Genomic DNA, 21,491 nt, shown 5'->3' on the forward strand with positions numbered 1-21,491 from the left:
TTCGCGGCGCCGTCGATCGGAGTGATCCTGATTTCCGTAGTCCGAACAAGAATCTCTCGAGAGCTTGCGGGAATCGATACAAGAGGCTACAGTGGAAGGTACTAACGCAGCACCTTTGCCTGCGGCCCAGGTGGTGCGGCGGCTGCTTCCGGTCGGTCCCACGGCACGGTTACGATCGGCGGCGCAGTTTTACGGCAGGCAAATCACCCCGCGGCAAAAAGCGACCACTCTCACGGCCGCCACCACCGGCATCGGCCACAATTAGCGCCGCCTCCCGCAACACTCAGTAAATTCCCCGGAATGCGCCGACTACAGCTTCTTGCGCCGCTCTGCAACCCACCAGCCGACCCTCGCGTACATTTTCATCTCGCCGCGCTACAACACGCCGACACGTGCTCTGACTAGATGTCGTCTGGCGGTACCGGAATCTAATTCAATCGGGCGCATGGTGTCTCTTGAGGTCGCCGTGACATAATGTACATATTGAATGACTGTATGGAAGGGCAGAGAGTAAGCACACCGCTGTCCCGGCCGTCGTTTGCGGTTTCTTTATAACCGGAGCCACTTCCTCTCGTCCAAGTGGCTCCTCGATAGCGTGAGTGCACTTTGCTCCACTTTAAAATCATCAAGAGCGGTGAGGACCGAATCGGGGCGGGTCATTCGCGCGATAGACCAACACTTTCACATAAGCAGCAGTGGAACGCTACCCTCCAACCGACACGTGGTCACCTGTGGTGGGAGGATTCTCCAGTGTAATATATTAATTTCCAGTGATTACATTAAGTGTTCGCTAGAGAAGACTGCAAAGAGCATAACTCACCTAAAATTTAGGGAACTCTAAGATGATCGTGAAAAAGGTTTATTATTTTGCGTATTATGTTTAAGAGAGACTAATTCATTCTCTTTTTTCGGGTTTTATCGGCCGGCTGTTATTGCTGATCGAGCAAAGTCTCTCCACTTTTTTTTTTTTTTTTTTTTTTTTTTTTTTTTTTGTATACGTCCATTTCCCTCTTTCCACAGATTTTAACAAAAAGTGAAATTTTGTATACTCTTTTATCATATGTGTTCATTATTTTACATCTTTTAACCATAGTCATTAAGTAGTAAAAACAGTAAGTCGGTTTGTCGGCCTGCGGCGCAGAGGTAAAGTGATTAACGCTGATATAGTGATCGCCGGTGCCATTTTTCCTCCGGTAGGTGACAACCTTTTCGATAAAAATGTTATGGTATTGGGGCATGCAGTGTTTCGTTCTGCTCTTCTCGTATACCCGTTCTAATACCAGACGATTTCAGTTCCGATTGCACGAAAGATTTAGGCATTGATTACCTCTGTATATCACCCTTGCATTATTAGTTAGCTTGGCGAGAGTTTGAAAGCAAATTTGCCACGCATTATTTGTCAGCCTTGTAGGAGAATTTTGGAAATTTTCACTCCGCCCTCTTGCGGCGGCAGTCTGGTGAGAGAACAAGTGATTGGCTGGTGATATTGGTATAACCGACTTTTAATTTTATCATTTAGCCATTCAGAGTGTAAGCTGGTGTCCGTTGGCCTATTTCAAAACAGGCTACAGTCTTGACTACCCTTTACTCTCTCATGACTCGTTTGATACTGGATTAATTGCGGAGCGGAGCTAGCCTCCCCTTTCCCAGCAACCCCGTCCGTTAGGGTTCACGGGAATAAAAGTGCACCGTTGATAAGAAAACATTCGAGGTCACTTAACGCTCGACTGTATTGCAATAATGACCTGCCGTCTAGCCGAGAAGTGTGTGCATAGCGGAGCGACGGGTGCTGTGCGAGTGGCTGAGTAGAAACTCATTCTGTCTGTTTATTTCACACGCTTTTCAGTTGACTTGTGCTTCTGAGTGGTTGTCGTAGATGTAGCTAAAGCTACCTGTGTTGTCCTGTGTTGTACTAGCCTTGCTCGTAGAAACTGTGACAGTAGTAGATGTCTTGTGTTGGCATGCTGCATAGTAGAAGACAGCAGATCGAAAGTGTAGCGTAGTGAAGGCGGTAAGCGGCGGCAGACCGGAGGTGAGTACAGTGGTGACGGAGCTGCAGGCACGCTTCATTGTATTTCGGCCAGTGACGTCAGCGCCGCCTCCCATTGCCTCACCTAGCCGGCTGCGCCTCCAGCCGCCAGCCGTCACGGCCCGCGCAGCGTCCGGGAGGCTTCAGTCAGTCGTAGGGACACACTGCTCCAGCTCCACGTCTGCGCCACAGACATAGTTTCACATTCGGGGATCAAGTGCCCGCGCAGTGGAATAATAGTAAATTCCGAAACGCATTGCTTTTACTTGGCTATCCTGCCTGGGGAGGAGAAAGTATTATTTATAGCTGCAAGTATTTTATTGGTCGCTATGTAGGTACAATGGCGGGCCCCTAATAAGGGACAAGCGTACAATCCTTAGTTGTGTGATAACATCACAAACAGTAATCATAACGCTGTCCCTCGATAGAGTTGTTCAGCCGCTTGATGCAAGCCTTTCAATTGGGCGCCCCTTGCGGCGACTGAAGTGCACTTAGCCTGCTCTAGTAATCCTATTAACGAAAAGTGAATACGAACCACGTGTCGTTCCTGGCACACTGGCATCACATCAGTGGGAGATAAAGCTTAGAATAAAGGCAGACCAAAAAATTTAGATTTTGACTGGGATTCGATCCCACGACCTTTCGGTTCCCAGACATGCTCTTTACTATTTAAGCATCAAGCTGGACGATGCGACAGGTGGACAAAGACTAGTCTTGTTCATATATTGCGATACCATCATTACGTACCATCTAGTAGAAATTGTCGTTAATAATAATAAAACCGTACAGATTTGTGCTATAGTGCATGGTGACGAGGAGCCGAAGAACGCTATAATGGGAACTGCATACGTACGTGCAGTAGCACATCCTTTGCGGATTGCCCCTTGGAGTGGCTCAGTGCGGCAGACGTCGAATGTATCATCAGTCTTGTTCTCTTACACATAAAAATACCTCGTTTCCCTCGATTCTGCCCTACGTTTTCGAGAGATTTCCCTGGTTTGTAACGGAAATGCCAGAGATAGTAATCCCCTCACAAATATTCTCAGTTGGAAATTCCTCTGTCCCACTCCCAGAATGTAGAGCTATGGCCGAAAAAAGCCGGGGTATGCAGTGGGCCCGCTCTAACCCTCGGAGTGGAGAATAATGATAAAACAAAAGTAGGGTGAGGTCAGTCACTAGTCAACCGTGAATGAGCAGGCACTTACCGTTCATTGCCAAGTTGCCCGAGATATTAAATCGAAAACTGCTGTGACGAAATAATGATTTTAAAGGACACTGCAGAATTCCCCGAAAACTAGCTCGCGTAGAGTAGGGCGACGCCGCAGTGTCGCTCGCGCGTTTGACGTAGCGTCACCTCGGGCTGACGCGAACTGCGGGGTACGTGAGAAACTGTAGGGGTCGGCCACCTCGGCGGGCGTGTGGCGATGCGGCGGCCGATACCGGCGTGGCTGGGAGGAGCCATGTGACGGGTCAAACCGAGCCCGCCCGTGCGCTTGGGAAAGCGCCGCCCTCGCGACAGCCGCGGTGTACTCACACCTAGGCCGCGCTCTTCCAACTAGCGTACACACGGACCTCTGCGGCCACTAAACCACGACACGGTGTGCTGGCGCTGCAGTCACAGTCTAGCCGACCAGAATCGTTTTCCCTTCTGCATATGTTTATGTTAAACATATCTTTCGTGGGAGGCTGCTTCGAGTACCGAATGTAATCTCTAACCTACCGGAACGATCAGTTAACTCGTATAGCAATTTTCAGAACCACGTACGCGATAAGCGACGACGCTCTTGTACCGTTGGCGATTTTACACAGATAATTGTTTTTTAGATCGCAATTTTTCTTACAGCGCGTTCCGAAATACGCGATAAGGAATATTTTAAATGAAGTAACTGCGACTCAGCAGGTTAGGGCATACTGCCTAAGGGAAACATAGTGGTCGTCATGTAAACAAAAATTTTTATTCTAGTTTTTTCAGCGCCGGGCCTTATAAATGGCGTCATATCCCGTTTCGATTTCTTGGGACATCGGCAGATGGGTTGTTTAAAAAGACGGAAAGATACTTATTATTCGCCATTTTTATTTTTTTTGTAGGTCACCTGATGACTTTCTAATAATATTTGTGTGACCTGAAGCTGACAAACTTCAGTAAAAGAAGTTTAATAACAATCTACACTCAAAATTATGTCATGTAATTGCTAAAAACGATCGCTAACCTTTTTCCGAATTTTGTGCTAAATGTTATGACCATTGTAGATTGTTTAGTATTTCTGTGACCCCCAACTGTCAGTCTTTGCGCCAAACACTGATAATATGCTAGGCGTGCTGTATTTCTCGACAGTTTACTAACGTCTCACCCCTGTGTAAAACTGCGACATCTGTGAATAGGCTGTGAGAATTTCAGTTGCAGTTAAATTGTCTAATCTATGTGTAATGCACATCATGATTTACTGAATATACTGAGGTATGACATTCGAAATTAGTTCGTTTGTTACCAACAAATTCGCACGTTCAGGCATACTAATAGGAAGTGTAACATTGTCGGAGAAATATTAAATCGATTATGTGTCGTACGATTCGCAAAGCTGATTGCTGATAGAGAAATACGCTGTCCAATTTGCTGTGACCAATTTGGAATTTTCTGTTCTACGTAATACGTCTAGTCTTAGAAGAGGAGCTGAATAATCACGTGAGCAAACAAACGCCCACGTTTACGCGCAAGCTGCCGAAATGTAAAGCACGGCAGTGCACACTGGTATTCAGTGCCCGCTGACAAGCCGGCAGTGGCAGAGCACCAGGTGGGAGGTGCGAGCAGTAATTGCCTTCGGTGCGGTGCGCCGCTCGACGCTGCGGGCTCGCGGCTCGCGTGTCGGCGGCTTCTAATGACGCGCCTCGCTCGCCCTGTTTTCTTCTCAAACCATTCTCCTTAATTGGCCTGCCTCCCCTACCACGGACGCTGTCCAAACAGAGGACCTTACTCCGTCTTCCTTGTATCGTTTTTCGTTTTGAAAGGAGCGCACGTAGTAAAAAAAAACTTGAGACGAATACCTTGTTGTTTTGTCGGCAGACAACCTGCATACTACTCCGTACGGCCAAAAACGACTCTGAATTTCGTGCTTTGTGGATTGACAGCCGTTCAGAATCCGTGTTTCACGGTTTCGGTGTTGTACTGTATGAATGTTTCCTCGGCGGACGCTGCATACTATTTTCGCTAAACCTGTGGTTTTAGATACCATCCAGGAACTCGACATATCTCTCTCAAAAACTTCTAACGTGTTTCAGCGTGTTTATGCCACCAGTAACTGCAATAATGATGAAAACTGTGTCTGCCGCTCATATTTAGATAGAAAACAGGCATTGTAGCTTGCCAATATGTCAACTCCAGCGATGTGATTGTTTGGAAAGGTCTGTGGAACGATATGGAGTAACACAAACAATGTCCATGATTTTTCCCTCGTTGCGAAGTACACAAACAGATATTCGTCCACATTAGGGACTGGTATCTATTCTTAGCCCCATGTTGATATTTTGTCTGTACGAATATGCAATTTTTATTCCGAGAGGATATTAAATGCAGAAGTTAGAAAAACTTTCCTGGAAGAGAAAAATTTGTTGACACATAATACGGCTTACAGTGTTAAGAAACCTTTCCTGAAAGCTTTTGTCTGGAGTATAGCCTTACATGGGAGTGAAACGTGGATGATAGACAAAAAAAGAAGGGAACGAAGATTAGAGCTAACGTCCCGTCAACGATGAAGTTATTAGAGATGAAACACGAGCTCCAATTGGGCAACAAAATAGACCGTGTCCTCTTGAAAGGAATCCCACCCCGGGATTTACCTTAATTGAGTGTGGGAAGCCTCAGGAAAGGTAAATTTGGATGACCAGACGGAGATCTGAACCGCTCTCTTCCCAAATGTGAGTCTAATGTTTTACCACTGCCCACCTCGCTCGGTGACTATAATCAGCACACACAGGAAGAGAATAGATGATTCTGAAACGTGGAAGTCCAAAACAACTCTGAAAACTATGTAGCTAGATGTATGGCGGATTAAAAGAAGAGATAATTGATGGGACATAGGCGGAGGCGTCAAGGAATAGGTAATTTATTAATGGATGTAGGTGTGTGTGTTTGTGTGTGTGGGCGCGCACGCGGATGCTTGAGTGATGGGTCGAATAGGAAGACCAGACAGATGCAAGTAGGTTGCAGCAGTTATGCAGAGATGAAGACTCCTACGGGATATATTGCACGTGTAGAGTTCCATCAAACCAGTCTCAGGACTAATGAATGCTTCAACAGCGAGGGTAACTGCCTCAGACTGCAGCTGACGCTACCACTGACTAATAAGTCTTTAATACTTTAATAAAAGTATAACAAGAACAGTAATGATCCTATCGCGTTTCCCTACTGACCACGTATGTACTAAAGCGTGTTTGGTGGAGAAGGTGCCTTGTATTAGCGGTCAATAAGATTTCAGACCTGGGGAGTGTAGAGCTAGTGTCTTAAGTAGGCTAGTGAGCCGTGTTCGCTTGTGCAGACTGTTTGCGGGGTGGCGTGGAAAAGCGCCCGCCGCCCTAGCCGTGCTGCGGCAGCACGCTGAGTCACGTAGCGCTGTGCGGGCGTAAACAGAATACAGTATCACTGCACGCCTGCACCGAATAAGGCGCTGTCGCCCGCGTCGGGCCGGGTGTCGCCTTATGCTGGGACCGCTCGTCTAATTTAGCGCTGTTTGTCCACCTGCACGTGACCGCGGCGTATCGCATCGCCACAACGGCCCACAACCCACTGACATCTGGATGGGCTCTAACACAGAAAATTATGATTGAGGAACATGCGAAGTAATTTCAGATGAAACCCTGTATCCCCACTAATAATTGAACTGGTATTAGAATTGCAACACCTACAATGGCGTATGCCATTGAAATGTAGTTTACGGGCTCTCGAGGAAAAGAAATAATAAGATGATAATATGCTTACATGGCACCTGTCTCGAAAAATACTTCATTACGTAGGCTATAATAATACGCATGAAGTAACGCTCGGCTTGGAGGTAGTCTGTTCGAATCCTGCTGGGGAAAGAAGTATTCACCGGCTGTATTTGGCCAGCAAGGGAAGGAGTAGTGGTGGTCGGAAGTCCCTGATCACCAAACTTTGCCCCAGTGTCCTGGATTAAATTGCAAACCTGTATGCAATGTGTCATGAAGCGAGGGAATGTGACACTGTTGGTGGTAATCCGTCCGTCGGATAGGGACGCTAAGTCCGGCGGCTTCCTTACTACTATTCAAGAGGAGTAGGGTATAGCCGGCCTATGGTGGCCAAGCGGTTCTAGGCGCTTCAGTCTGGAACCGCGTGACCGCTACGGTCGCAGGTTCGAATTCTCCCCCGGGCATGGATGTGAGTGATGTTCTTAGGTTAGTTAGGTTTAAGTAGTTCTAAATTCTAGGGGACTGATGACCTCAGATGTCCCATAGTGCTCAGAGCCATTTGCACCATTTGAGTTGGGTATATGTCGGTACCGGGTTTCATCCCCTCTCCGTTCTCTCTTCATCATACAACTTGAATATGGTACCACACTACACACACAAGAGATACCCTACAATACGAATGCTACATGCTGCGTGCAAAAGTGATATTGTGCACGTGGCAGAAAAACTCTTTCCGTGCACCTCCCTCTCGGGGTCTCATTGCCAACGAGTAATTCTGCTATTTGTTTCTTCCATCGAGTTGTGATTCATTTGACTCCTCCTTACAACTTCCACAAACGATTTTGCTTTCGCACTGGGAAAAGCTAGGCTTAAGAGGTGTCATATTAATTGACTAAGATTAAAGAGAAGAGTCGTGTTGTAGAAATTAAACACTGAATAAGTTAGAAAAGCGGTCTGGTATAGACCGTGTACCATTCAACAACCGCGTCGCGTTGAATGAAGGCTTTAAGTCGCGATTGTAACCTTTCATCCAGTGCTTCAAAAAGCGTTTGTTTTTTAGATGTAATTTCCCCTTCTTTTCTGCAAATATCGGCAGTAAACGCTATGATTACTCGTTACATTAATTTGCTTCACCGAGCGTTTCGCGTGGCACAGATGCTATATCTTCGACAGGCTCGCCGCTATACGTGGGTTACAGCATTAAACTGCGGAGGAGAGAAATACGAGTAGCGCCTCTAGCTGGAAGGCGCGCAGCACTTGTGCCTTGCATGAGGTGTCGCGAGGCTTGCCATCATTCCGTGCTGAAGGCCACGGATGCTGCGCTTACGTAACGAGGAAGCAGCGACCGCCTGCCGCTGCCTCTGCGGCTGCCTTTGTCAGCTCGCGATGCCGCGCATTGTCTGCGCTGATGCACCTCCTCTACAGGTGAATCTCGACTGCAGCGCAAAAGCCCTGCTCGGCCGCCTGCAGTCACGTCCCATGGCTTAGTATGCGCCGGCGCTGCCAATGAAAACCTCACGAAAAAGACTTCGGGGAACACATGACAATCTGCGGGCCAACGTACACAAAATAGTTTACTTTTGTATTTTAACATCGCCAAGTTACGTGCATCCGGATAAGAACTCTCGAGTAAAATTTCCAGATTGTCGCTGCTCAGCATCTTTTCGGGTAGGCGTGCTCCCTGTTCCGGTGACATTATTATACCGTCGTCATCACTCGTGCTCTTTCCGTAGCGGCACATCTTTCGCAGCAAGGTCTCCGTGCCTCATGTCCACCAAGGTTTTAGTTTCCTACTTTGACGAGTTTATAGTGATCATATTATTAGCTGACTTCTGCTGTGTCCTATAACCTTACGCCCATCGCCCATTTACAGTTCTTCTAAAATATGAATTATTATAGTATCTGTTTCATTGTAACCCAGCGAGATTTTGTCCTGAATCTTGACTGACCTTAGCAATTATCTTTTCCTCCTCCACCATTTTAATACCTTGTGTCTTTCGCGATATTCACACTTCAGAAGCTTTCATACACTACTCTTACCGATTTGACTCTGTGTGTGTGTGTGTGTGTGTGTGTGTGTGTGTGTGTGTGTGTGTGTGTGTGGGTGGGTGGGTGGGTGCGTGCGCGCGCGCTTTTCAGACCATGGAAGGCTACACACTGCTTCTTATCGAAGGACTCAAGCATAATTTTCTGTGTTTCTCTAAAAGTATCCTTTGTCGTTGCTATTGTTTTCACTTGTTGTTAAGGTTTCAAATATCAAAAAATATTGTCGTGCGTTACCAATTACTGTCCCAATCCTTGAATTTATCTTCCCTTTTTTCCCTGGCAATAACAAATGGGTTCATCTTCATACCCTGTTGTTCACAGGTGTTTCTCAGTTCTTTTGAACTGCCACTGATTGTCCTCACATCTTGAGCTAATAACGTCGCATCACGAAGAAACTGTATGCACTTTATTTCCTCCCACTTATGTACCTCTTCCTCTCTTGTACAATTCTGCCTATCGCTGCCGAATGACTGTTGAACAAGATCGATAGTCAAATGCACCGTAGCAACATTCATCTTCCAATTTTGATTTCCTCTGTCATTCCGTTTCAAAAAGATTTTTTTGTTCAGTGGAATGTAAATTATTAAATAACTTGTTTCCTTAGAAATCTTCCAGACTAGGACACGCTCTCCGCAAGTGTTGTGCATTTCATTGTATAAAGTCCTTTTCCTAGTTACACAAATACGACGAACACACACATCTTCCGCCATTTATTCGTAACAGCCTAAGGGCATCACTTGTCTTTTTTTCCATTTCTTAATCCAGACTCAGTACCATATCGGTTACAATCAGTCTTAAGAAGCTCTGAAAACGTAATTCATATGTAGCTCAGACTGACATCAGTGCGGATGAGATTCTTTAAAAGTTTTATTGCTGTCCTGGGAGATATATGAAAGTGTAAGATACGGGGTGCGCCGCAACCTGTACGTGTAAAGGAGACGGTGAGCTTGTGCTGCGCACGGTGGAAGTAGTGGCGACAGCGCGGGCTGGTCGTCGGAAGAAGACGCGGAGGAAGCGGGCTTCCGGTGGCCAGCTCCTCGGCACCACGCGGCGCCCATTGTGCGTGGCCCGGGGGACGAGCTAACGCCAAACACACGCTCTCAAACATACTGAACGCCTCCGCCGCCGGGGCGAAAGTCGTGCCTTCGTTCTCATCACGCCAACACACCGCTTGCGTTCTTCACCTATTCAGAGCATTTTATCCCACATGCTACGGACGGACTGATATTGCGCTCTGAAGTCCCGTGGCGCAGCGACGTACACGTCGAGGCACAGGCAAAGGGTGGGTTGCATTGGGCGCTGCACGCTGTCAGCCGGAAGACCGTGACAAAAAAGCAAGGAACTAGCCTTTTAGTGGTTTTGTAGCTACCCATCCGTGGTCTAAGCGTCGAAACCCCACAGTCAGTAATCGAAAAGGAGTGGCTCTTAACGACATTTGAATTTGCTGCATATACGCGCGGATATTGTCGCAGTACTCCGCGATATTTCCGTGAAGCACTTGCTCGTTTTCGGGCAAACAATTCGACTGTTGGTAGAAGGCTCTAGGAAAGTGTTAACTGTCACAGCGAAATATCTTAGTCCTTGTGCGAAACAACGTTATTTAGCTCCGAAACTCCTGGTAACAACTTCCTGTGTAGGAAGGCAATCGTAAATGTCATGTACAGAAATCTCACTCAGTAGTTTCCAAGACATGAAATACTTCATTCATGTTCCACATAAATGCTTTGCTACAGCTGTTGATACTTTGAAGACGTATGTAAATCTCCTCTCAGCTGATGCTCAGGAAATTTTTCGTTTAAGTACCAGTTGCGTTTGGGGAATACGACGTGACAAGTGCTTCGAGTGCTTTGGCATGTATCGAGAGAGTTTCAGTAGTAATAGTTCTGTATCTGGCCTTATGATATAATGCCATCGAGGACAAATGCCGTTTCGTTCCTACGTTACGATGATATTTACACTTAACGGCATTGTACCATGAGATTAGCTATAGAGCTACATTCTGCCGAAGCACCTGACAAGGTTCCAGGCACTTGCCACATGATGATAATCGATGAATGCAGCTGGTAGGGAAAATTAATACATTTTATAACGAGCAGCTGAGGTGGTGATTTGCGTCTATCCCGATGTCGCAGTCAGGTCGTGGGCCAGAAGCCAGAACAGCGTCCGTCCGCCACTCGCGATGTCTCGCGCCTGCGGCACTGCTCCGGATTTCCATCCTCGCTGCCTTCCCTACCCTGGACCCTTTTTTGTTTTTGTGTAGTTTTCTGCTCCTCCGCGTCGCACGCATGCGCGCAAAACGGCCGTACTGTACTGACGCCGGGCCGTGGCGTGCTCTAATGAAACATAATTTATCCCGCCGGCGCGTAATGAGAGCCTTAGCGAACGGCCTAATCACAGAGCGCAGCAGTGGACAGGTCGCTCCTAATTGCGACAGCCCGTGGCGACAGCTGCCGGCACGAACGCGCCCTTGCCGTGCCTGTACCTGCACCAGTCCCCGCTGCTAACGAGGCGACAACCTAGCCACCTAATCCATTAATACTCCACACTTTGGCAGAGGGTCATAGCCGCGAATCCTACCGGTGCATTTGAGTGAACTCATCAGCTCACAAGCACTTTAAATACCGCAGCTTCTACACTATACAGAGCTTTCGGAAATTCACGTTACAAACTTCTAGGACTTGTAGAGGAGAGTAAGTACGTATGGTTTCAAGTCATTCCGTTGTTTCACTCATCCACTTCTGCTCGAGGAATTGAAGTAGGCGTGACACAGTACAATTATTAGGTATCAGTTCGAAAGCAAACGTAAGCAAGCAACTCTGAGACTTTTCTCACTCCTCAGCAGACGATCTGAATTGAAACGGTCGTAGAACGGAAACAGTACGTTCCTGTTCAAAATATGATGTACTCACTCCGTTTACTAGTCCTACAAGTTTGTAACGGGAATTTCCGAATACCCTGTATAGTGTGGACGCTTATCGTGGCGGTTGGCCACGGGCGTTAACAAACGTTAACATACGCCGCCCGAGGACGGAGGAGAGTTGCGGGGAAGAAGCGCAGCTTCGCTCTCATAGTCTGCGCCCGTTATTTGCCGACTTGCAAAAGTAGAACTGACGTATGAACAAAGGGGTCGCTGATGCTTTCTTCTGTCGTGGTAGTCGAGCCACGTGATGAACCAGGATTAGTTTCTTCACTTCTAACTCTCCTGTTAATCCGACATCCGACATCTCAGAGCGGCGAACTAGTCTCGAGAATTAGTTGAACGAGGGACCAGTGAGTAATTGCGTCCGTATGTGAATTCAATGTAAAACATCGCATCAAAACACCTTCAGCCATCTAAATTTCCAGTTGTTATTTTATTTGAACAACCAGTTTCAGCGCTACATTACGCCATCGTCAGGACCCCTGACCGACGCGTAGGAAGAATACCACCTCTGGTGCAGTCAAAATAGAGGCAAGTGATGATCGAAGGCATCACAGAGTCAAAAATCTGCGGGTACCAGTCACTGAATGCTGGCCCCAATTTTGACTGGATCAGAGGTTGGATTCTCCCTACGCGTCGATAAGGGGCCTGAAGATAGCGTAATGTAGCGCTGAAACTGGTTGCTCAAGTAAAATAACAATTGGAAATTTATATCCCTGTAGGTGTTTTGATTCGACATTTTTTGCTGAACAGCCGAGGACCCACAACTATCTGTATATAGATCGACTTACAGAGACTTCAATGTGAATTCAAGTACATTAGAATATTCCAACAAATCTTAGTTTCGCGTCTGCTTTCCCGTCGGTGTGAGTTGTGTGGTCACTCCACGTTAAATTATTAATAAAAATTAATGTCGTGTGACTAGGGCCTCCCGTCGGGTAGACCGCTCGTCGGGTGCAAGCCTTTCGATATGACGACACTTCGGCAACTTGCGATGATGAATAGGACAACACAACACCCAGTCCCTGAGCGGAGAAAATCTCCGACCCAGCCGGGAATGGAACCCCGGCCCTTAGGAGCGACATTCTGTCGCGCTGACCACTCAGCTATTGGGGGGCGGACGTTATCAGCAACGAATTTCCAAAATGTAAACGCTTCATCCGATTTCGTCGACCAACATGTCTTTAGAAAGCTATTAGTGTAAACCTAAATTGGTATAAATTATAGGCATGTAACTTAATATTATTGCAGGCATAGCACTAGATGGTAGGACGCAGAGACAGAATGGCGATTGTGTAGTCTAACATTATCTCGTCCATGTAAGTATGTCGTTACTGAAGGTAAAATAGTTTAGATTGTTAGCCCGCGTCATGTTCCTACCAATTTTTTCTTACACAATCGATGTTTTAATCCCCCTGCTGGGTTCTTCTTCGATGTCTTCTTTCCAGCGATCTGGAAGCGCCAGAAAATCCCAAGAAGAATCCGGCAGAGGGGGCGAAATGTCGATTGTTTAAGAAGAAACTAAAGAGGAACATGACGCTGTCTAACAACCTAAAAGCTTTACCCTTCATTATCGGATGTACGCACATTACATTGTTTTATATTGTGGATTCGTAGCCTATTAGCGATGAGTCTACTCTGGCTCACTGATTTTGTAGTAGCGACTGTGTCCTCTTGGCGCGGCAGCCCGGGGAGAGTGGCGTCTACACACGACGAGTCTGTCGGCCACAGCAGGGAGGGCGGGGACGAGAAGCGGTCGCGGCGTGAAAAAAACCTGCCGGAATAATCAGCGACAATTATGTCGTAAGGCAATCACACTGCGGACGGCGCGGCTCGTTTCGCTTCTTGTGCGGCCGGGCTGGTCGGGTCTCGTTTTTCAAATCCGCCTGTGGGGGGGCGCCCCGCGGTCGCGTGACTCCGTTCCAGGGCCACGCTCTCCTCTCCTCCCGGTCTCCGCAGCGGTCACTCCGAGAAGCGGCCGCCGCCTTCCGTGAAGTCGCGCCGCTCTACGCAGAACTGCACTCTCTGCCCCTTCATCTGCATACCGGCTGCAGACACGCCGCCCCTCTCCACCACTTTCCTCGTCTCGACCCCATACTCCCCTTCCTCTCCTCTTGCCTCCCCCCTTCCTAGACTCAAGGTTCCGCGAGGTCTCTGCACATTCTGTTGCCGCCGCGTGCTGTTGTGTCTGCGTATATTTAGGTTCTTACGCGAGAGCCGACTGCAGCCATTGAGGAGAAGTCGCGAACTACCCGGACGTACTGTAGAATCCTGCTACCGGCGCTGTGTACTGACATATCACACAGCACTTACTGTTACCACAACAGCTTTTTTCCCCTCCCAATATGCAAAAATCCACAGCAAACTTTCACACTGTGGATGGATCTCTTCTGTAATTCTCCATTGTCCTCAATCCAACAGCTTAGCATCCAAATGAGTATATACCTTTTATTCATCACAAACATAACACCACGAATGCATTGATTTTGAAGCATTCGTTTTTAATAAAAGAGTCTGTGTCGCACAAAATCATTTTGTGTAGGTGGAAACTGAACTTTGCGATGCGCTGGATAGAGCGACGGGGCAACTTTATGGGGACAAGACATGGAATCGTCACATACGCCCAGTCGAGTGTAAAGCAGGTGGTAGATTTCGGTTCATTGATACGACTCCGGAAAAATAAAATGAGTATACACGTGAAATTCGTGCATCCCCCCATAAAGTAATGCTCAAGTGTGTCGGACTCAGCAAATACGGCTGACACTGGTTGTGAAAGCCTACTTACAAATTTCCAGAAGCCAGTGTTAAGCGAGAAATTAAACACTGTACTACCCTAAGTGTCTTTCATGGAGGAACCGCGAAGAGAGGAACAGACTGATTATTACTGGACAGACTGCGCATTCCACTGGACCACGTTTTAGCGTTTCTTCGCGACCCAGTCGCGTGTGGATCGCGGACAGAAAGACTGCATGAATAGTTATGTGCGCGTTTAACTATTGTAATTTTGTCTTGTCGCTTCCTGCAGAGGCGATGGTTGAGGGCTGTAGTATATTCCTTGATTCCTCGCGTAATACTTGTTGTTGAGATTGTATATGTTGGCTTTCGCGGGATATTTGGCGTACATCGTCAGGCGTCGGCCAGATCACGTTTTTCACCGTTATAGTGACACTCTCCCTTGAGTCAAGTAAATCTGCGACCATTCGTTGTGCCCGTCTTTACATGTGATCGGTATTCCTTGTTAGCGCTATTTGACATGTCTCACAAGTATTCTGTAACCAGAGTCCTTTTTAGACTGATCACCTTTCCCTAGTACTCTACCAGTGAAGCCTTCCGTCTCTGTTACCTACGACTGAACCTATGTGACATTCCATTTCATATCCACATACGTTGTTACACCTATTGGATGCACAGGGTGCAGATGTTGAATCCTTCGAATGATGTTAGGTGCTGTTCTTTCCTAATTAAAAGTGTATCACAGAAGCAACGGATTCAAGTTGTTGGCATAACCGGCGGGGAAAGTCCCCTGAGGCACAGGTGGCAGGGAACAAACAGGAGCTCGCCCTGGGCGTCGGGTGGCGCGGGGCCAAGGATTCTCGGAACGTCTTCGGAATCCCCCTTGAGCGGCGCAACTCTCCTCTCCTCTCCACCCCTCGCCGTCGTCTCCTGCGGGAGGGCGTTGTGAGCAGAGCGCTCAGTGACCGGGTCTCGATTTAGTTTCGAGTGCCGTGCGCAGCCGAGAAAACTAGCTGCGATCTGCACAGTTCGTGCTTGTTGTTCTGTTGGAATTGATTTTTTGTGGGATCTTGGTGAAACATAATTATTATCACATCTTGTCTCACAAACACCTATTCTTCAAGACCTCGATTTAAAGCCCATGTGTAGTGTCACAGTGTTAGGAAGGTGTTAGCCAATATAAACTCCCACACATCATTTTAGGTATTGAGGTGTTCTCCCCACTAAATGGCGCCTGATAGGTGCTGTGGTGCTTTTTCAAATTACAAGACGACGTTGTTTATCTAGCTCACCTAGTGATTCTTTTCAAATCATTGCAATGTCGACAGTAGAAACCTACCTTCCCTTCATTGAACAATAGCTCTACATAACAACATTTTTTTTTTCGTCCCTGAACCAAGAGCGCGTGGACAATTCCACCGTAATGTGAACTTACCTAGATGTCTCCCACGGTCTTCCTAGTGCTCATCTGCAACGATTTAAGACAGAGAGTACACGAACGTGTTGCTTTGCTCCGATTCTGGTCTACTCAGCGCGGCATTTCAGAGCTTGTGTTTTATACTGTCTTACAGAGATCTGGCTCGGCGAAAAGTTCTTATGCGTTGTTCTCTGTTCTGTTGCAGTCGAAGGAGGTCTTCCACGGTAATTCCGACATTGAAAGTGAATTCAAGGACAAGAAATACCCCTGGCTGCCTGAGCTGCCTAATATGGACGAGTGCCTGCCATCCGATCACTTCAATGGCCTGGAGGTGTGTACAATTTACGCTAAAAAATAAGTCTCATCTAACGAGCCCAAAAGAAAATGTCCGTTTTGTAATTGTAAAATACGCATTTAATTTTTCCATTACTTTTTCGTGATTTGTAACTAGATTGAATGAAGTAATGCATTAATAAATATGCTTTCAGTCACATGTATTTTACTCATTTGTGACAGTGAAATTTGATACTGGCAACTGCATACTCAGATGCAAGCTGTTGATACATGTTTTCTGCACCAAACAACAAACTAGTCAGGTTCTGACCACAGCGTTATAGGTGGACGGTGATTAGATTACTTGCAACTTTGCATGTTGTAGAAATGAAATATGTGCCTGCTGGTGGTGGTGTTGGTAATGATACCACATTTTTCAAGACGCAATCCGCAAAATAAGTACAGTATAAATGTGACTTGAAGGCAGATTTATTAATACATAGTATCATTTAAATGAGTCGCATATCCAACAAACAACTTAAGTGGCAACATAGTTAGCATTTTTATAGCAGGACCACAATACCTCGTATATACTCCTTTATATGGAGAAAAATAATTGTCTTTTTGATTTCAGAAGGGGGAAGCTCTCCGCAGAGCGTTTACAAACATCCAGAGATTCGCAGTGGGCTTGGAGCAGATCGTCTGGGACCGGAAGGACAAAGGCGATGTGCTCGCAGAACAGTTCGCAAAAGCCGAGGATGAGCTGCGGCTGGTGAGTATTTTGACTGTAGTGTGTGCTTAAAACTGCCTAAGACACCACTCTCTTCCTTCACCACTTGCAATGGCCTGCCGAATCACACACAGTTGCTCATAATGTAAAACTGCAGAACTTCATCTGTTCTCTGAAATCTGTTGGCAAAACTGAAGTAGATTAACACAGGGAAGGTTAAAATGAAAGCTCAGGTGTATGTGTCTTGAGTATCACTTACAAAAAATGGGGCTGAACCATCCACTCTGGTACATTTAAATCTTTTCCATGGGATCAAGTTGTACATCACGCCAAATACCAAACTTGTGCACAAATATATGCATTCAGTCATACAATATATAATTCTACTTCATGTACATTGAGATACTGGACCCATAATCAGAATACTTAGCACTATTACACCAGTCCAAGTGCTTCGTGTAAGCCTTAGGTGTTCCTCTAGTTCTCAATTCCTGTTGCTTGCCAATTGTCGTCCTCATCATTCCAGCATCACTACTCCATGTCACATAATCAACAATCTGCATTATTATTATATCATCATCTTCATCATCTAACTGGAGATGTGGTCACATTTAATATGTTTCTTGAAATACACAAAACTAACACATGTTAAAAAATACACACACACACACACACACACACACACACACACACACACACACACACACAATGGTAAGGAAGTGTGCTCACTAACTTCAAAAATAAGACACTGCTGATGTACACAGGCCAGTGAGGTACAATTCCAGGGCAACACTGATTATGTCTCATAAATAAAAGAGAGCAAAATGTGTATGGCATAAAAACAAATGGCCTTTTGTCTAATTGCACAGACAGACCAAACCACCAACAAGATAATAATAATAATAATAATAATAATAATTGTATTTAATAAGGAAATGTGGTTCTGTCTTGAGCAAACAAGTCTTCTGTATTATTCCTTTCCCTGCAATCATTTCTCTCTGCCATCCCATCTGCTACGGTTTTGAGCAACTGATGTCATAATATGTACCCAAACATTCCCTCTCTTCCTCTCATATGTATTTGATCAGACAGTTACTCTCATTTACTCATTATGAGACATCTTTGAGCCATTCTCAGTTAATCCACCTGACCTAATCATTTCATTTTTATCTTCCCCTATGTCTTGTGCTTCACACTTGGTGCAGAATCGTACCCTGTACAAAACTTTTCATAGATTTTATCTGGTCTTGAGATTATAAGATACAGATCAATAAAAATAAAACAACCGTAAGGAATGTTGTGGGAATGCATTTGGTGATATTGGAAGAATTAGAGTAGGAAATGAGACAGTAAAGGTAGTGAAGGTAGCAGCAAAATAAGTGATAATTGCTGAAATAGAGAGGATATAAAATGCAGACCGGTGATAGCAAGAGAAACCTTTCTGAAAAAGAGGAATTTGTTCACAGCAAATATAAATTTAAGTATTAGGCATTTGATTGGTGAAGGTACTTACCGAGAGCAGTGATGTATAAGGAGTGAAACGTGGACAATAAGCTGTTCAGACAGGCTGAGAATAAAAGCTTTTGAAATGTGGTGTTACAGAAGAATCCTGAAAATAGCATTTTATACCATTCCGCACTATCAAAAGCCTTCCCCAAATTTAAAACAACACTATTTTTCCTGGATTTTTCTAAAACTACTCTATGTTAGCAACTGCAGCTCCTAAAGCCACACTACTCCTCTCCTAATCTACCATTAGTAAAGAGCTGAGGTGCAAGTCTTGACATGAGAGTTGTTTGCTTCACAGGTATTGTGCGAGCTGGTGACAGTTATGCAGCAGCTGTCAGTGGAGCTGCCAGAGAGCGTGAGTCGTGACATCATGGAAGATGCGGTGAGGCTGGAGACAGGTGATGCCCGTGACTGGATCATCTACCGTGACTACGTGAACGCCCTCAAGTACACCAATGCTGTCATCAACTACTTCGCAAATCCTAGCGCCTATCCTGCCTGCGGAGGCTCTGCGTAGTTCCGTGCCTCCAATGCTACCGGCTTTTCCCTACACTGGTGGCATCACAGTTCCTAAAGCCCGGAACTCCAATTTTGACACGTGTGGTCTATGTAAAGTAGCCATTAAAGAAACCTTATTGCTGTTATAAGTAAGGGACTGTACGCTATTTGCAGTGGGCTACAAAATTCTATTGCTTAGTTAATGGTTTTGTCCTCCCAGTGTGTGACTGGTCCCTTAAATCCTGAAATGGAGAAAAGTCAGTGACAATGGATGCAATTCATTTTTCTGGCTAAGTGTTTTTCACTGCTTGAACAGTTTTTTCAGTATTTTACCAAAAGTTTGCTCTAAATAACAAGTGTAAGAGGGTGGGTGGATTCACCTTACACTGGAACTGACATCCAACACCTACTGAAAAAAGTGATAAGAACATTAAAAAAATCACTTTTAACTTGTAAACTTTACCCTCCCTTCCACAAGATGAATGGTATATGCTAATTTAAACAGTGCATAATGAGATCCAATAGGTTTTGATTGACAAATACTGATGCAGTATAAATGTCATTTTATCATGGAATTGGGCCTTACTTCTTTATTCAACTAAGTTTTTTTGGGCACACATCTTGAAAGCAGGAAGAAACTTATTGCAGACACTGATCCACAACCTTTGCTTTTTTTTTTTTAAGGACAAAAGGGATGAGTCACAAAACTCATGTTGAAGTATTCTTTCATAAGAGATGTTGTTTACATATGTTCTAACAGAAGATAGGCTATCCCTGTGGCATTACTGAAATTCCAGCACTAATGATTCAGTGGGCACTAATGAAATGCCTGTGATCTTTCACAGGTGTAGCATAAAGGACTTTGCTGGAATTGTTGGAGTGCTGCAACATATTAGCTACAGTGATAATATAACCCTGACAGATGTCTGCCTTCGTTCCTTATAAAAGTAAATCTATGGTGTGCAGTCCCTGTAAATCATATTTATGTATGACACTTGATGTATTTATGTATGTCCCTGTGACAGGTTAAATATTTACTTAATTCCTCTTGTGATTCTGATAAAAAGTTGTGTAGCTGCCAGTAGGCATATTCTCATGTGTGAGAGTCTCTGTGTGTTTGTATCTGTGGTATGGTTTTGTACAGTATTAGACTTTCCTAGAATGTAAGACTAATTTATGAATATTGTGATGAGTTATTTATTTTGTTAATTTAAATTTGGTTATTTTAAACTCTAGTTATGTAAAAGAATGTTAAAAAAGTCACAATTCGTGCTATTTTAAGCGAAGCCATACTTAGCCGAATATATTTATATTTTCGTAATTTATTTCTTTATTTATTTATACTTAGTGTCACTACTATAAAATGTAAAAAGGACTATTTTAATGAAAGCAAGATTAATTTTCCAATTTGCTGTATAAATAGTTGTTGTAAAATTGAGCTATTATAATGTGTGCAAGACTGTCACCTAGCAACACTGTGCTATTTTTACTTAACTGGTGTAATGTTTCTCCAAAAGTGTTGACAGTTGCTAACTTACACATTCACTGGACACCTGGGATTATGACATCTCTTTGTGAAAACTCTAAACTTACCTATGTGAATAGTCATATACGAAAACTGCTTTAAATGTAGATATTCAGTGACATCAGGTGGTCCTTCGCTTTCTTTTTGGTATCAGCTTGTGCCCGGTGGCAGTCTTGCTGGTGTCGCATCTCAGTGCATTGCATTTAGGAATGCAGCACTGGGAGGAATGGTCTGTGCACAATTATACTCGGAATAGCTAGTGTCCTTCAGCTGTCATGTAGTTTTACAGTTCTTGTCCAGTACGGTGTAGGTTTATGTCTTAGTTCGGGGATTTTAAGCGGAACTGACAGCCTGGTATGAGAAGTGAAAAAGAGAATGGATTCAAAGCATGTGCAATTTATTTGGTAGTTCAAGACATAAAGAGACAAGTAAAAGGTCTAAGTAAAGGAGACTGAATTTTTCCTGTCTTCTAGTATCTTGATTTAACTTGGGAACTGATGTATACTGTGTAATTGTGGACTAATAATGTATACTGAATAACTATGAACTAGTTAAGAAGGTCATGTGGTATTTCAAGAAGGTAATTATTTGGATATGAGGAACTGTTTTTCAGTCAAAAGCTTTTTCCAGTTGATCTATGTAATGTTATAGTTGGCATAGAACATTTTTTACTTGTTCCTATATTTATTTTTATGTCCGGTTGCATAGAATAGTTAGCTGAAAGCCTCATATTAGAGATGGAAATTTTTGTACATTAGCCTGCATTTTGTGGTTATCATTCAAGAAATTTTATGCCTCCTGTGCATTCTGTGTAAAAATACTGAACAGTGTATAATGACTGTTTGAAAACATGGCTGTGATATGAAAATATATTTATTATTTTTAAAGGAA

The 21,491-nt window shown here is 44.9% G+C and overlaps 1 protein-coding gene across 2 annotated transcripts in view; it reads left to right on the top strand.

The window, feature by feature from the left end:
- The window catches only part of LOC124612618, a 55,489-nt gene extending 33,998 nt beyond the window's left edge, over positions 1-21,491 (top strand). For both annotated transcript variants that reach the window (XM_047140913.1, XM_047140914.1), the window contains exons 3-5: positions 16,271-16,396; positions 16,973-17,110; positions 18,876-21,491. In XM_047140913.1, coding sequence (XP_046996869.1) covers positions 16,271-16,396; positions 16,973-17,110; positions 18,876-19,094 — 483 coding nt within the window. In that variant the 3' untranslated portion in view covers positions 19,095-21,491. The remainder of the gene's footprint in view (positions 1-16,270; positions 16,397-16,972; positions 17,111-18,875) is intronic.

This window comes from Schistocerca americana, chromosome 4, assembly GCF_021461395.2.
Source record: "Schistocerca americana isolate TAMUIC-IGC-003095 chromosome 4, iqSchAmer2.1, whole genome shotgun sequence".
NCBI classification, from domain to species: Eukaryota; Metazoa; Arthropoda; class Insecta; order Orthoptera; family Acrididae; genus Schistocerca; species Schistocerca americana.